This window comes from Strix uralensis, chromosome 1 (assembly GCF_047716275.1).
Source record: "Strix uralensis isolate ZFMK-TIS-50842 chromosome 1, bStrUra1, whole genome shotgun sequence".
Lineage (NCBI taxonomy): Eukaryota > Metazoa > Chordata > Aves > Strigiformes > Strigidae > Strix > Strix uralensis.
Genome location: NC_133972.1, coordinates 11524121 through 11540536, shown reverse-complemented (window position 1 = coordinate 11540536; position 16416 = coordinate 11524121). Strand labels below are relative to the sequence as shown.

At 38.5% G+C, this 16416-nt stretch overlaps 1 protein-coding gene across 6 annotated transcripts in view; it reads left to right on the top strand.

Moving 5' to 3' along the window:
* The window catches only part of VPS41 (VPS41 subunit of HOPS complex), a 109736-nt gene that overhangs the window by 68537 nt on the left and 24783 nt on the right, over nucleotides 1-16416 (top strand). For all 6 annotated transcript variants that reach the window (XM_074886065.1, XM_074886499.1, XM_074886152.1 and 3 more), the window contains 6 exons: nucleotides 3372-3469; nucleotides 5756-5885; nucleotides 7612-7727; nucleotides 9341-9397; nucleotides 11747-11808; nucleotides 12578-12659. In XM_074886065.1, coding sequence (XP_074742166.1) covers nucleotides 3372-3469; nucleotides 5756-5885; nucleotides 7612-7727; nucleotides 9341-9397; nucleotides 11747-11808; nucleotides 12578-12659 — 545 coding nt within the window. The remainder of the gene's footprint in view (nucleotides 1-3371; nucleotides 3470-5755; nucleotides 5886-7611; nucleotides 7728-9340; nucleotides 9398-11746; nucleotides 11809-12577; nucleotides 12660-16416) is intronic.

Sequence of the window (16416 nt, the reverse complement as noted above, 5' to 3'; positions counted from 1 at the left end):
TATGAAGGCTGTTGTGGAGTCTTATGGGAGATAGCAATCATTCGTAAGGCAATACTTAAATGCTGGGGCAGGTGTTTGTATCTGAAGATTTTCAGAGAAAAATATGAATGTTAAAAAGTGAGATTTGTATTTTCTTCAAGGGTTATGTTGGTAGCACACCTAAAAGCAAGAATATTTTTTATTTCAATAAAAATACACCATGTATATATATTTATGCTTTGTGATTTTGATCTTAAAGACAGCTTAAGTGATACTTATATGGGACCTTTTCTGGTCCTCTAGCTGGAGCTGAATGCACTTACTGTGGAAAAAAGGAAAGAAAAGTCTTTTTATATTTTATATCAAATGCAACTGCATGGACATGATCATAGCTAATCAAAACATGCCATTTTGTATTCTGTTTTGTATAAATAACGTAGCTCAGTAAAAGCACTGGTGGTGGAGATACCATCTTGAAAACACTTAAGGGTATGGTATACTGTGGTCTACAGCAATGACTGCAAATTTTGCAGGTGTACCTGAGGTAGCTGGTTAAAAGGTAATTTGGGAATGCGTAGTGGCATCACCCCAGCAGCTAACAGTCCACCAGAGTTCTGGGTAAGCTGGGCCAGTTCATGGTGCTTTGTGGCTCTGCTGCTGTTGATAGATGGTTGGGCCATCTAAAAATTAGCTTGTGTGCTGGCTTTTCCATTTCTTTCATGTATCATATGGAATTAAAAAAAAAAAAAAAATCCTTCTTTTTCTCCACATGTTAAGTTTCATGTTAATTCTCTGCATGCTAGTTCAACTTCCTGCTTACTTTCCCAAAAGACAATGTTGAAACCTTGGCCCCACTGAAATCAGTGGCAAAAACTGCAACCAGAATTTCACTCTATAAATCTGCAGTGGAAGAGCAGGGGCTGCTTTTTGAGAGCTGATCAAACAAAATAGACTTTTAGTTTCCGTCCACCACATGTATGTGGATCTTCAAATTCCGGAGAAAGTTGCTTTATAGCATTTGGGTAAATAATGTGGCATATATTGTTTTATTTCTGTAGTGTGGTATTTTTCATACATTTTGTTTAATGAACAACAAAAAAAAGATTTTTAGGTTTCTTCTTTTTGCTTCCTGGTAATTTGTTTGACAGCTGTACATAGATGCTGTACAAAGAGTGGATTCACTGTCAGCATATCTTCCATCTTCTCCTATGACAGGCATAAACATGTATGACACATGGCCATACCTCGGTCATTCCCATTTACTTCAATACTACATTTGTTTTAATTGTTCTGGTTCCTTTTCAAATTAACAGCACTTCTGCAGTGCCTCTATGTTGGATTTTCTTCCCCTTGATCACGACAAAGTGTCCAGAGAGTAAGTCAAATTAACCTATTAGTGTTCTGTGCAGCTATAACTACTATATTTTTTTTCAGTGAGACTTTTTTGATTAGCTGCATCAAAGGTTTTTATCAGGTCAAGAAGCACTGTCTATGCCAGCTATTCTTTGTTCAGGGCTGTAGCAGCAGAGCTAGAGCATTGTGTTTCAACAAGGCCTCTTAAGGAGGATGAGCTGAGAGAAAGCTGAAAGTGAAACCAAGGAAACTAAACTCGATTTAAAAAACAAAACTTGAAGTGATGATTTTTATTTGTTTATATATTTTTGTCTCGCAGAACAGAACTACTACTGCTTGATCCTAAGTACACCATTATGTGAACATTACAAACATTTTTACTGGCAAAGGAACTAAAGTTCCAGTGAAAGTCAAAGAAACTTTTTTTTTTTTAAAGTGTCCCCATAATCTTTATAAATGTGCCATTCACCATGCTGTTTTTCTCTCCAGATTCAAACCACAATATTTTATATGCCTTTGAGAGCTTTCTCTTGTCACTTTTTAAAGCAGAAATTAAAGTTTCTTGGCTTGTTCTTCCAGCCAGCATTATGGGTTTGACTTTGTTTTTTCTTTTCCATGTTTTTCCTCCAGCCTTCCATATTCTTTAAAATGCTGAATTCTAAATTATAAACTGGGAATAAGATATATTATGTAGATGTTTCTGACATGCTTTGTTTAAAATCATCACTCAGAGCAACATGTGACACGGTCGAAGTAATCTCATCAGTCTTGCAGGCTAGAACAAAATAATTATGTACAGGATTACAAATGTGAACCTATTCTCTCTTAGAATAGATTGAGTGCTCTACTCTTGCGCTGTGCTTTGGTCCCGCAGTGATGTCAAAGTGTCAGCAGTCATTAAGAGAAAAACAGTATTTGCTTATTCATTGAGAGACAGGTGTCAAATCTGTACTTTACTTGACAGTATTTTTTTCTCCTTTAGCAGGAGGACAATTATTTCTCCTGTTCCTTCTTATTACCTTAGCTAAAGAAAACTAGCTTTATTTTTAGTGTCATTATGCTGCATTTTCTGTGGGCTTTGCTAAAATGATTAGTAACTATTTTAGTAAACAGTAGATATTAGTAATGTAGTGTGCAAAGCAGTAAACAAGGAAACTTTTTTTTTTTCCTCCTTGTGCTTAGATTCTCCTAAAACCATATTTTGGGAGACAATGATGATGCATCTGATACTTTTGTAAAAGCTTATAGGTGTAAGTTTTTCTCTTACAAGCACTTGGATGATTCTTCCTTTGGGCCCCATGAGAGAGGAGCCCACAAAAAGGGCTGCACTGTAAATCCAGCAGAATAAAACTAAATAGCTATTTCTGTGGCAGAGGTCTGCTTTAATGAGCCTTTTTGTAAGTACAGTTCAGCTGTCTTTCTCAAAATAGTCATCCCTTAATTGTCTTGATTTCAAGACCAATTGTAGGAAATTACATTTTCAGTTTTATGAACAAGAAAAGGGATTATTTAACCATGTGTTTTCTTTGTAATGCGGGTATGTTTAAATCTTCCTATGATGTTTAAAGTGATGATAAATAAATAATGATCTTTGTGTTTTCATGTATCATGCCAATAGATGTAGCAGGTGCAATTCTCTTACGGCCACATGAACTTGCTGCAAATATGCAAACCAATTAAATTGTTCTATTTATTGCTTGTTTTATTAAGTTTGGTTTTGGTTTTGCTTCCTTTTTTTCAACGTGATTACTGAAAATCAGGCTGACCGTTCATTTCAAGTGTTTCATCTCTAGCATGTCCTAGAGCAAAAACATTTCTTCTTGCAAGCTTTAATGGAATTTAATCTGTTAAATGTAATTTTTCATCTTGCTGATCCAACTGGGAAGTCTGTAGGTTTGTTATATGTATTGAGTCTTCATTTCTCTGAAGTGCTATTGCATGCTGTTGATTGCCACTGGAAATCAGTTGTGTGGGTTTTTTAGGGAGTAGTTCATACACATTCATTTATTTAACAATCTGTTGTCTTTCCTGTATTTCAGTTTTCCAGTTTGACACCGAATTCTACATCAGCGGACTTGCGCCTCTCTGCGACCAGCTTGTTATACTTTCATATGTAAAGGAGATTTCCGAAAAAACGGTAATTGGTTTTATGTTAGTTTCTTCACAGCACTAAACTGCCCTGTGAATTGGGGCTTAAACTAGTCACACAGATCTGATTATCTGTGAAAAAATTTGTAGTCTGCTGATAGTGAACAGTGCTCGAAACTTCTCTGACCTATAAAATAAGGTCAGTGGAGGTGATGTTGGAGACTAATGTACTTACCTTTCAGAAGTCCTCTCTCGTTTCCCTCTCTCTTTTTCTCTCCTTTTCTTTCTTTCTGCTGTTTCTCCACCAGAAGAAATGAAGAATTTTTTTTAGCAATAAGAGGGGCTTGCCGACACTGGGAGTAGTGAAGTTGATCAACTCAAGCAATAAGAGTCACTGTGGCAGGGTGGGATGCATGATTGCAAGCGAGTGGCATCATTGTCTCCCTTGCTTTCAAGACCTCTAGTTGTGTACACCCAGATACGTGCGTAGATAGGTAGAAATTAGAATGCATGTCAGCCGTTCTTACTGCGCGCAGGCGAGTGCCGCGTCTGTCTCCGACATTTATTTCATATTGCCAAATAAAAGACGAGGCAGTGGAGGAAATCCTTGAAGTTGTGGTGTGAGAATGGCAGATGCTCTTGATCATCTCTTTGATAGTACGTCTGCATTAGACAACCATCACCATAGTAACCTTAAGCAACTGGGTGCACAAGTTGCTAGGCAATGAAATGCTGTAGGTTCAAACAAATGCTCGAGCCTGCTGAAATCAATAGGGTTAGCTTCTAGCTCTGCTGCAGGATGTCAGATTATTATTTCTTTATTTATATTAAGGAGAAAAATAATGTTACAGCAGTGTTTCCCAAGAGAGCCAGTACAGTAGTCGTCTAGTGCGGGAGAGTCGATAAAAGAAAAGGAGGCAAACAAATGGGATAAGGAAGGGGGAGGAAAAGGTGTGTTGAAGTGCTAGGGAGCAAGGAAATTGGGAAGCTGCTGTTAATGAAGTAGCAGCGTGGGAAAGAAGCTAGTGTAAAGGAGGTAGTGACTGATAAAGGTTAAAGTCACTCTAACTGCTTCAGGAAGGAAAGATAAAAAGAGAATTTCAGGTGATATAATGGTAATAGAACATAGGAAAGATTTTTTTCATGTATTTGCTTTTAATTAGCCTTTTAAACAAACTCTGAATGCTGGACTTTGATAAACTTCTCAGTGCTCTGGGTAACCCTAGCAAGGAAGTAAAAGTCCTCTCCTCCCTGACACCATGTCTGTGCCCTGGTGTGGTGGGAAACCCTCTGTTAGCGCCTTGGCTCCATGAGCACGAGCTGCCTGAGCTTTTAGCAGAAGTGCTGCTCGCTACAAATGCTGTTGGGTTGTGAGGAACACAGTTATTCCTACACTTGATTTCACAGCTTTCAAATGACAGCTTCCTGCATGTTACAAATTGGATCAGAATTGAACTCGTGGCTTGCTTTTTTTTTTTTTCTCCCCACTTGCACTGGAATAGTTAAATTGAGAAAAGCCCCAAGTGGTGCTGCTGCCAAATGGCTAGGCTAGAGCTGTGTAAATCCACATTGTATGTCTCCTTGCTCTTTCATTCTGTGTTTTGTTATAATTCACAACCAGAGGTAGAAAATAATGGATTGTCGTGGACCTTGGCTTGATTAAAAATACAGCTAGTTGAAGACAGAGGTTTCTCTTGGATAGAAGATGAAAATCCATGATGTCTGACCATAAACACCTACACTGCTCTTGAAAGTTTCTGTTACTGTAAGATCATTAGCACAGCAAATGTTTTAGATTATTCTTAGGTTAATTCTTTCCCTACTGCTGCTGGGTGCTTAAAAGTGCAAACTCAAACACCAGCTAAAAAAACCCTCAGTTCATCTTGGTACCAGAATATCACTGATTCATAGAAGTTTGTCCTTCAGGGCCTGAACCCAGTTGAGAATGTGTCTTAAATTGTTGCTCGTTGAATGCAGTGGTTGATTATCATCTCTGATAGTCCTGAAAACTTCTGTGACTAAGAGCAGAAAAACAGCGAGCAAACTCAGGGGTAGGGTTAGACCTCTGTCTTGTCTAAACCTCCTTCTCTGCACTGACCTGTTTAAGGGAAGCTAGCCAAGAGTAGGAATAACTTTCCTTTGTGGTTCAGATGCAATTACAGTGGAGCACAGCTTTGCAACGTGTATGGTTTGCAGCTGGGTACCCAGTGCAAAGTACTGGACCTTTGGGGATGTTTGCAGCTGTTGAATTTCAGCCTTGTTTGTAGATGACCATCAACAGACATGACTAAGGTAAATCATGTAGGATGCAACTAAGATGATGGCGTTTTTCTAGGAAGTGGAGTGCTGTGCAAGGCCTAGACTGGATATTGTGCAACCCCTACCTGAGTCCTGTGAAGAGATCTCTTCTGATGCACTAACAGTACGAGGATTTCAGGAAAATGAATGTAGAGATTATCATTTAGGTAGGTGTTCTTAATATTGTTTTGGTTTATTTTCCTAACTTGGTTAAAAAAGATTTGATTTGAGAGGACTCAGCCTTCTTTTTCATTTTTATGTCATCTTTTTGAATAACTGTCTGTAACTGCTTATGACACTGAAGTGTGAAGTGTAAATCCACAAGAAGCAGTCACATGAAAGAAAACAAACGTGCATATTTAAACATCATGATTTGTAGTGCCATCTATTAAGTCAGATGTACTGGGGAGGGCAGAAATACGGAGCTCATGTAATGTCCAGTATCATGGAAGGCAGTATCTTTGATGGAGATGTATTCAACATTGATCTCTAGGAGCTCTTGTGTCTCTTTGGATGCAAAGACTTCTGGAATAGTGAAATGAGTGGTACAGTGTCTGGAAAAGCTGCTTTAGAGACAAAGATGGAATAAATGATGTTTCAACAGCAAGATGCACCTGGATCAACTTAAAAGGAGCACACTGATACTTAGCTTTCCTGTACTGACAAAGCTCTCGGTGTGTAACAGACCCCAGAATGGTAAAATGTAATGAATAGAAACTGGATTTTGGCAAGTTCAGCCTAGAAGATAGGTTTAATTATGTAACAGGCAGGGAGATGAAGCCCTGGCACAATATATACCAGGGTCTTTTAGATACGATGGGATGGTTTTCAGATATATGTGTTGTAGTTCAGTAAGACAAACGGCAAAGCTGATGCAGAATTCCTTGGTGAAGATTATATAGCCTGTGTTATACAGAAACATTCCTTCTGGCTTTTAAAATCCATGAATCTGTTTTTTAAGCATCTTCTCTGGCAGCATGCTTCAAATCATAGGCTTGGCAGGCCTCTTTGTGCACATCAATGCCCTTAAGCCACTAGAAATACAGTATATCTCCTCCTGATGTCCAAAACATCTCTGCTGCTATCAATAGAATTGGGATTTCGTTATACCTGTCCCTAAGCAGAACATTCATGTCCACAGTTGTACTTTTATGCTTAATGAATATTCTAGTTGATCTGACAAGTCTAAATTTTTTGGATGGCTTTAAAACAAGCATTATTTTATGAATTGCTTATCAGCTCAGGAGTGTATTTGTATGCGTGTATAGATACAGATGAGGGATGGGGGATGGTTTTCTTTCCTGTACCTACAAAATATTGATGGTGTTTCTTCATGGGTTCTGTGGAAATAATAACTATTCTGAGCAGTCATCTTCTGTGTTTGATTTTACCTTTAAGTACATTTTTACTTTGAGCTTACTCAAAAATAAAGGCTTATGGTATAAGCAACTGCATTATACATATAACCTTAACTTATCACATTGCAAATGCATCGCTGTAATGATGTGCTGTGTCCCCAGGGGTTATGGCATCTATCATTTATGCTTTTGATGGCCTTGACCTTGATGGGGAGGATAAGTTTATTGCAGGCTGTGTAGTGTAATAGTCCTCTAAAAGTATAATAATGTGTTCTAAACCATCATAAAGTTTACACATAGTGGATGAATCAGAATTTGCAATAAGCTGTAGTGATTTTTTTGAAAGATATTTTGCCATTTAAACCAGTTTTAATTTATTGGAGAATACAGCTTCCCAAACAGGCATGTTCTGCAGGAGTAGCCTTGCTATCTTCCTTGCATCTCCTTTTTTAAAATTCCCCTCAAGGGTGTACTAAAAAGCAGGGCTTTACTTAAGGAAAATATAATAATAATAAAACTGTGTATGCATTTGCAGAGTATTCGGAAGGTGAATCACTCTTTTATATCATCAGCCCAAGAGATGTGGTTGTGGCTAAAGAGCGGGACCAAGATGACCACATTGACTGGCTTCTTGAAAAGAAGAAATACGAAGTAATTTTTACAACATTCTTTCCTTCAGGGTTTCCTGGTTTGGAAATTGGAGTGGGATGATGAACTTTGCTAAGTCGTTCGGATTGGATAGTTTCTGTTCCTACAGTCATTGACTAAATGCTTGTAAAGCGTAGCAGTTGACTATACATCTCTCCATCTCTCTGGAGAGTTAGTCTTCCTACTGAAACAACTCATCTGAATTGCACCCAAGTGAGGTAGCTGAATTAGATGCTGTGAATACGGCTTTCAGCATCAGATATGAAATGTATTAGCTGTCACTGAAAATTATTAAAGCTGCGTTTTGGCTTTAAAGCAGCAGAACAGTTAACTAATGAGCTACGTGGATATTTTTCTAGATCTATCCCAATTAAAGAGGGAAGGGAAGTGGACTTGGTGGACGATATTAGATTTTTCCCATTCTATATGACTTCCACTATAGAACAAAAGGGTTGTGTTAGGGTATTGTAGAACAAAAGGGTTGTGTTAGGGTATTGTGCATTGCTCCACATTACTTACCTTCGGTGTTGAAGCTTTTAAAAGTAAAATAATACAGGCTTGAACTGTAGGTATTCGTGGTGAAAGTAGCATTAGTCACAAAAAACAGAGCCAATATTAAAAATAAGGATATACAGCTTCTTTGGAAAAAAGCAGCTCGGTATTTGGTTGCATAAATGTCAGTGTGTTTAAGCATGTATATCTAAACACTTAAAACAATGATAATAAATTCTTACAGACAATATCAACATGCGCCCAGTGTTCTGGATTCTGATGTCCAGCAGTTAATGGCTTAGAACAGTTGTTACAATGCATAAAGTAACTTGCAAATTCTTATTTATGTGTTACTCGTTGGATGCCCATAATAAGAAAAAAAAAATGGGAAAGACATTTGGCACATATTCCTTTTGTTAATGTAATCATGACATTCCTTATGCAGATTTGTTTAAATCCTTGTGGATGCTTTTGCATCTGAATAGCAAACTCATACGATGAGTGCAGTTTTGCAGTTTATGTAAATCGCAGTATTTGGTCCCTGAAGACTCCAGTAATTTGCAAGTGACAGCTGTGCATGTGCCTTTATGAAAGCCATTCAAGGTAGTAGATAGCTTGTGTGTTATGATGTATGTTAAAGGTTTCATGTTGTTTGTAAAAGTGTTAGCCTTGTTTCTGTACATTTGAAAGAAGTAGAAGAACAGCAAATGACATTTAAATATAAATCAGTCTGACTGGAGAAGACTTTAGGGCTGGCGAAGTGAAAGGTAGCCTTCCCTCACTCCCTTTCCTGATGATTTTTTTCATAGGTTTTCGTAGTGAAGGGTTCTCATTTGAAAATGATCCAATGTGATTGCATTGTCTGTTTCGTTGTAATCTTGCAATTTGATCCTAATACAGTAATGTGGAGTGAACCCAGATGGAAACAAAAGTAGTTTTCTCTTTGGTTGACTGCTTCTGTTTGAGTATGAATTCAAAGCTGTTCATCCAACCATGGCATTAAAAATTCTAGTGCTTCAAACACCCTGCTCTGAAAAATAGTTTATTTATGCAGTTCTAGAGCTTTCTGTATTGAAAGTTTGTGTATTTGGCTAGTATCTCTGTTTTCTACTTTTTGAACATAGGAAGCTTTGATGGCAGCTGAGATCAGTCAGAAAACCATAAAAAAGCACAAGATTTTGGTAAGTCTCAAAACTGCTATTCAAAACAAAATATCTGATTTCTCTTAGAATGCTGTGAGATGCTACAAATACATTTCCTGTTCTGTATCGCACCAGACAATAGCTGTTAGGCATACTCCAACTAGCATTCGATTTCTTGGTTTCAGCTGCAGAACAGGAATGTTAGTATGTGAAACACAAAAGGATCTGGATTTTATGAAGGTGCTATTGCCATTAAAAAGAAGAGAATTCCACTTCTCTGATTGCTGATGGAGGTTTTGTTTGCTTTTACATTTGTATTAAATTTGCCGTTGTTTCAAGTAACACACAGAATTGTAATATTAGAGATTGGGTGGGGGATGACACATTTCTCTTTAACTTTTACCTTGTACATGTGAGAGGGTTTTGGCAGGAGTTTAGAAGGTGCAATTGGAAGACCTTTTAAATGCTATTGAAATTCAGTTACAGTTTCACATCTACTTCTCTCATGTGCTTTGCAATTCTCATAATTTTACATAGTTAAGCTCCTTTTCTCCTGTATAGTTATTTCCCATGTTTACAAGTCCCTTCACAGAGCAACAAAGGGTATCGATGTTTAAGACAAAAGGGGGCAGGAGAGAAGTGTAATAACCACAAAAGCATCACTAATTTTAGCTCTTTTTTTGTTTGTTTAAATTGACCTCAGTGTGAACACATTGGTGTTTCATTAATACCGCTGCTTCTTTAAATGGAAGTCTCTATTTAAGTACAAAGCGTTAGAAGATGTGCTTAATTTTTAGCCAGATTACTGCTATAATATGCACACTGTATATCCGTATGTCTTAAAAATTCTTTTCTTCTTGTGTTGTCCAGAAGTTGAATCAAGACCTAATGGCATGCCATAACCTTTCACAGAGTTTGTAGGATTTAACTGCTTTGTGACCCTTGCAAAAGATGTAAAGTATTGTTAAAGGAGGTCCTGCCAATACATTAGAGGGGGAGAGGGGTAAAAAAAAAGCTTTTGGTTTGCAGAAATTTGTTCCACTAGGATGAAATTCAGTGTGGGTATATACAAGCAGAATTGTTGAGTGTTTGGTGTCTAATGCAAAACCCACAGAATCTGATGGGGAAAAATGTTGACATCAAGGCCTAAGTAAAGGATTAGTGATACAGGGATTTAAAACAACTCATGCTCTCACTGCTCAGCATTGATCGATGACACCACACTCACACCACCTGACAAGTCTGATGGTCTTGGGGATTTTTGAGGTTGCAGTAATGATCACTGCCCCTCTGCACCTCTTGAGCAGAATGCAAGGGCCCTAAACCATCACACATCTACAGCTTTTTTCCTTATACTGCCTTCTCTGCTCACTGGGGAACTGGCCCACAGGAGAAAAAGGCTGCCAGAAATCTTCATTCTTGAGAATGGTGAAGTTGAAAATACAAACGTGGTTCTTATTGTGGAATGAAATCCTAAAATCTGGTGTATGTGCATGCCTTTTTTTTTTTTTTTAAAAAACTTTGTAGCAGATTGACCAATTGAAGTTGTTAGATACCTCTGTTCATATTCTAGTCTGCTGAGTACTGTGCTTGATCAAAAAATTTATATTATGCCTCAGAAGACCAAAATGTTTATTGTTATAGGAAACAAGGACTTTTTCATTGTACACATCTCTTTTTCTTTTCTTTTTTTTTTCTTTTTTTCTTTTTTCTTTTTTTTTTTTTCTTTTTCCTGGAAACAACGTGCTTTTAGTGATGTTACTTTATGCAGTGGGTACACTGGACTGTGTTGACCTTGACATCAGTGTTGAGATTATAGCAGAAGGCATGGCTGTTTCGCCAAAATTTTAATATTTCAAACACCTACCAGAAAAATTTTACAGCTGCCCTGTGTGATAAACTCTTGGGAAGGGGAATTTAATGTGTAATAATATGTAAAAATCTTGCTAAATTCTCAGTAATTCCTTTACTTCATGGAGCAGCACTAGGATTTATATTCTCCCCCTTGCAAACTGTGCTGACAAAGAAAGTGTCTCATACAGTGGCTGGTGGTTTTCTTTTTGAGATAACTAATGCAAGCACTGAATGATCAGCTATGTGTTTTGAATAATCCTTAATATGTAGAGGTGACACAGTCTTCTCAGTGTCAATGAGGTTATGAGAATTATTTAAAAGAGCATCTTAATTTGACCCCAGGAGTGGTTTACACAGGTATTTTGTGTTGTCTGTTCTGTGGGCCCTACATCTAAAGGAGAACTCAGAGTATCCACTTAGGGCCTGGTGCTTGAATTAACAGCAGTGCATACAGCTGGAATGATAGTTATTGTGACAGCCAAGTAGTTGACTTCCAAACTTTTATAACTAATTCTTTATTTTTATTTCCTTTAGGACATTGGCTTAGCCTATATAAATCACCTAGTGGAGAAAGGAGAGTATGACCTGGCAGCTCGGTAACTTATTATTAAAGATTTTCTTTGCTGGCTAAAGTGTGTCTGTGTGGGGGGTGAAAGCAAAACCAAATTATTGGTTCTGAAGTATTTTGTGATGTTGATTTTTTTCTATTGTTCTAGAGTTTCTGAAGTTTCGAAAACATACAGATGTATTACTGTGCTGTATATTTTCTTGCCTATAGTGACCCAAAAGTTACTGTAAACTTTCTAAAGTTTAACTAGATTTGGGACATGTATATTTTGGAAAGTCAGCATCGATTTGTCAAAGTCACACTAGATTTTCAAAACGGAGGTTTTCTTTGGATGTTGATAATCTAAATTTATTAGTGTGTCATTACATGTAAGACCATCAGAAAATAATTTGTGGTTAGATGAGTGTAAACAGAAGTGCCAAATATGGGTATCTAAAGTAAGGATCAGAAATTACCTAAGATTTGTGTTTTCATGTATGTGTAAGCATAAGCATATCTTTTTAAGTGCTCAATTTCTCTCAGCTGAGGTTTAAAAACTTCACTCATAAAGGTAATATGGCCCTAATCAATAAGGGTGAATGCATAGTAAGGAGTTAAGTCCTTTTGGATGCAACAACATTGTAAGATCTGAAAGGAGGAGTACTTGGCATACTCTGCTTGAAGCAGTGGTTTCCAAAATAAGTCAGCTTCAAAACTGTCTTGATAGGAAAAAGAAATGAATCCTTGCAGTAATGCTGTCACACTTGTATTATTCAATGTACCTACTTTTATTCTCTCCCCGTTCATCTTCCTTCCAGAAAGTGCCAGAAAATTCTTGGCAAAAACACAGAACTCTGGGAATTTGAAGTTTACAAGTTTAAAGAAATAGGTCAGCTTAAGGTAACTTAATTTCTCTCTCTGTACTCAAGTAATTGGCATGCTGTATTTCTCGTATGTTTTGACCAACTATCTAAGCATTGTGTTTAATGGCCCTAGTGCGGTAGCAGGATACAACACTGCCCTTGAAATTCCTGCCCCAGATCTCTAGCTGTACAGTTGTCTCTCAGGTTGACATGTGTACGTTAACAAGCCTCAAAACGGGGTTGGAGGTGTAGCACATCTGGTACTCAGCTACCTATTTTTAACTTGTTGACAACCCCCAAGTAAAAGACATCCCCAAGGCCTTTACATGCAAAGATGCTCACAGTTAAATACATCTTTCCTATTTAGTTTTCGCTCCCTTCCAGTATGTCCTGAAAAATCCTACCCCAACTCTTAAGGAAAATAACCTCTGTGGGTGCCAGCCTTTCCTGAAAATCCAAGTCCCTTGCAACAGAGTCACAGTTTTAAGTGTCAAAGAATAGTTAAGTTGCAAAGTAACAGGGAAAACTCACGCTGTGGGCTAGAAATGGTAGCAAGAAAGAGGAGCAGTCTGCCCTGTCTTGTGTTTTTCCTGGTCGCAAGCCAGCTACCATAACAGTACACATTTAATGTGAGATTCTCAGTTAATAAATTGCCCAGGACATAAGGCTATAGCGCTGTCACTGCCAAACCAGTAGAAAACATTATGCACACTCCCTTTGGTAACACGTGTACGTTTATTTCTGAATTTTATGTCTTCCTATTCAAACTCAATGAGCCTAAAAGGACATATTATTAAGATCTCACAGCATGCAGTCCCTTGCTGGTTTTGAGCTGTTTAATTCTGTTCAAAGAGCGAAAGTGTTTCAGTGTTACGGTTTTCAGAAATGTCTGGCTTTTGTTTTAGAGCCACTCCAGTGCAAGAACAGCCTTGCCTTTTGTATGAGTTCTTAGTGGTTCGGTGCACACTTTGCCACCTTGGAAGATGAAATCTCATGTTTCTGTCTCTATTTCAATCCAATAAAGGACCTGAGTGCAGGTACAGGTGAAATTTTGATATACTGCTTCTTAGTCCTTTTGGGTTTATTTTGGTTTTTAGATGCAAGTGCCTGGAATGGATGTTTTTCTTGTCTCCACTTATGTCATCCAGCAGACTGTAAAATATAAAAATATTTGCAGGTTTGCTGCAAAAACATCTCTGCTAAATTACTGCCTTTCTAAACAGTTGGTTGTTTTCATCCCTTTGAAAGTGGGCTTAGAAAAACATAAGATGCAGTCCGTTACATTATTCAGCTTCAAACTGCAGTTCTAGAAGATACCTTTCTTATTTTACTATTATTTCAACCACACATAACTTTTCCCAAGTTCCCAAAAATACCTGAATATCATAATGGTTGAACTAAGTTAAGCCAGATCTAAATGAAGCAGTTCTTGTTATGCGTGGGGTCACTTGTATGCTATTTGGAATTTTTACTTATTTATTCAACCAGCAGGTATCAAACACGATAGTGTAACTGGGCTATAATGGCTTTAAGCCTTGATGAGGAGACTCTATTTGAGATTTGGAGACAAAGTGTGTTTCAAAATGGAATTGTCTCAGATAATATGCACTGTATATAAGTGGCTGCCTGAAATCTGACATTTCCCATCTAACACGATTTGCTAATAACTAAGGTGGCAGTAAAACTAAAGGTTTAAACTTTCGTTCCTGCAGAGGGACTAATTAGTGATACCCCAATGTCAAAGCCTGTGGGGTGAGTGTCTTGTTTGTTTGCCATGGGTCTAGGGGGTTTTTGTGTTCAGTACTAAAAGGTCCTGTTTGGCTACCAGAGGCTGCATTTTGGTATCTTGATGTCTCTCGTGTCTTCAGTGAATGTCCCCTAGCAAACCTTGTTATGGCAATTTCAAGATTTTAGAGCCTTGCAATGCTCAGCTCCTTTCCTCCTCCAGCAGCGGTGGCTTGCTGGAGTTACGTGCTTGTGCTCGCATCATTTCAGTGTAAAATCCAATGTCTCGGCTCAAACAGCTAACAAAGGTGGATGTGAAGGAAAATGCCAAACTCTGTGAGCATTGGCCGTTGTGGCATGAGGGATATGCTCCATTCTGTTGACTCTGCTGTGACAGCAGTGACTTTCAGCAGGGGTGCAGGATGATCAGCTAGTGGCAGCAATGTTTTAATGACCAAAACGTTGTCTAGAGGACACGTGAAAGACTTCATGTGACTGTGGTGGGCATAAGCATAGAGCAGCATTATCCAGACAGCCTCTTTCATCTCATAGGTGTCCTCTGAGGAGTAAATAATTGTGGTTTGGTCTTATTGGCGAGATGTTTTAGGCTATCTCATGTCAACTTTTATATGGGCTTTCTTGTGTATCCCCTGTCGTTATACCATTTGATCAAAAGTCTGAAAGCAGGTCTTAAGAAGAAACTAAGGAAGAAAATATATTTGTGTATAGTATCCTTTTTTTATTTACAGTCAGTTTCACCACGTGATTCAGGAATTGATACTAAGGCATCCTGATTCTGGAGCTTTTCTGTCTGACCTCGCTCCTTAATGACTGCTTAAAAATAAACCAGGAAGGGTTTGTAACCTCCAACATGGGTCTTAGTTCACCTTTGTGCCTAGGCTTAAAAATAACTTGGATGCTTCTCAGTCTTTGCTGAGTACAGGGGCCAAACTGCAGGAGGTGGTTGTGCTTCTCCTTCAAAGCAGTGGGACATGGGGCGGGAGAGATTTCCTTCCCGAGGCAGCCTGGCCCCCATGCAACGAGGCAGCTGCACTGCTCAGCACCTCGCTGTGCAGCCGAACCGCAGCCAAGAGCTGCAGCAAAGCCTGGCGGGCAGGGCTGGTCGTTGAGGAGGTAGCAGGAAGGTAGAAAGTGGGAATGAAAACAGCCGTTGGAGAATGTCCTCTGCCTTCGAGTCTCCAGCTGATGTCCTGCTTGCTTTCTTTATGGTCGGAAGAGGCTTTTTTATGAGGGGGTCAGGAATATGATTCCCCAGGGCAGCTGGCAAGACCGTGCCCTGAGTTAGCTATTAAATTCTGTGACAGATGGTGGGAGCTGATGTTGGCAGCGTGCTACGTTGCAAAGACTGGTCAAGCTCAAAGCGTGGGGAGAGAAGAGGTCTCCTGTGAGCAATGAACTTTTAATTTTTGCAAAGCTATTAACAATGCTTTTTTTTATTGGTCTTTCATTTTTACCTCCTTTTTCACCTACGGATGGAAGACTTTAATGAAGTATGTAATTTAGGCAATTGTTTTGGTTTAAATACTAGGAGAATTTTTTGTGAATTGCTGTCTGTAAAACTGCAGAAAATAAACGTAGTGAGATGTTATTTCTCCTGCTTTGTACAAGCAGCTTCAGTAATAAAACGGTACTGCACCATGTGCCATTAGTGGGCAACAAGCAACATCTCTGAGTGTTTGGAGGAATTTCATCAGTGTTGGACCTTCAGCTACAAACCCCAAAGTCCCAACACAGCTGGTAGCAATAGGGTTTATTTTGGCAGGTGGTACCAACCTTGGCCTCTAGTTGCATGGAATAATAGTGCTAATAAGATGCTGTGCTGAAATTCCAGGGTATGAGCTGATTCATTCTGGCAGGTTCTCTTCTCCTGCCTGCCAGAATGCAGTTCCTTAATACCTCCTGTAGAGCAACAGATCACACACCTTCACCTTTTCCATGGAGAGATGTATTCTCAAATTAGTTTTCATCTGGGTATGTAAAAATAGCTAGCAAAACAGAACTTTTCATAAAATGTAGTGACCTCTCAGTAAGTCATAAATCAAAAGTAC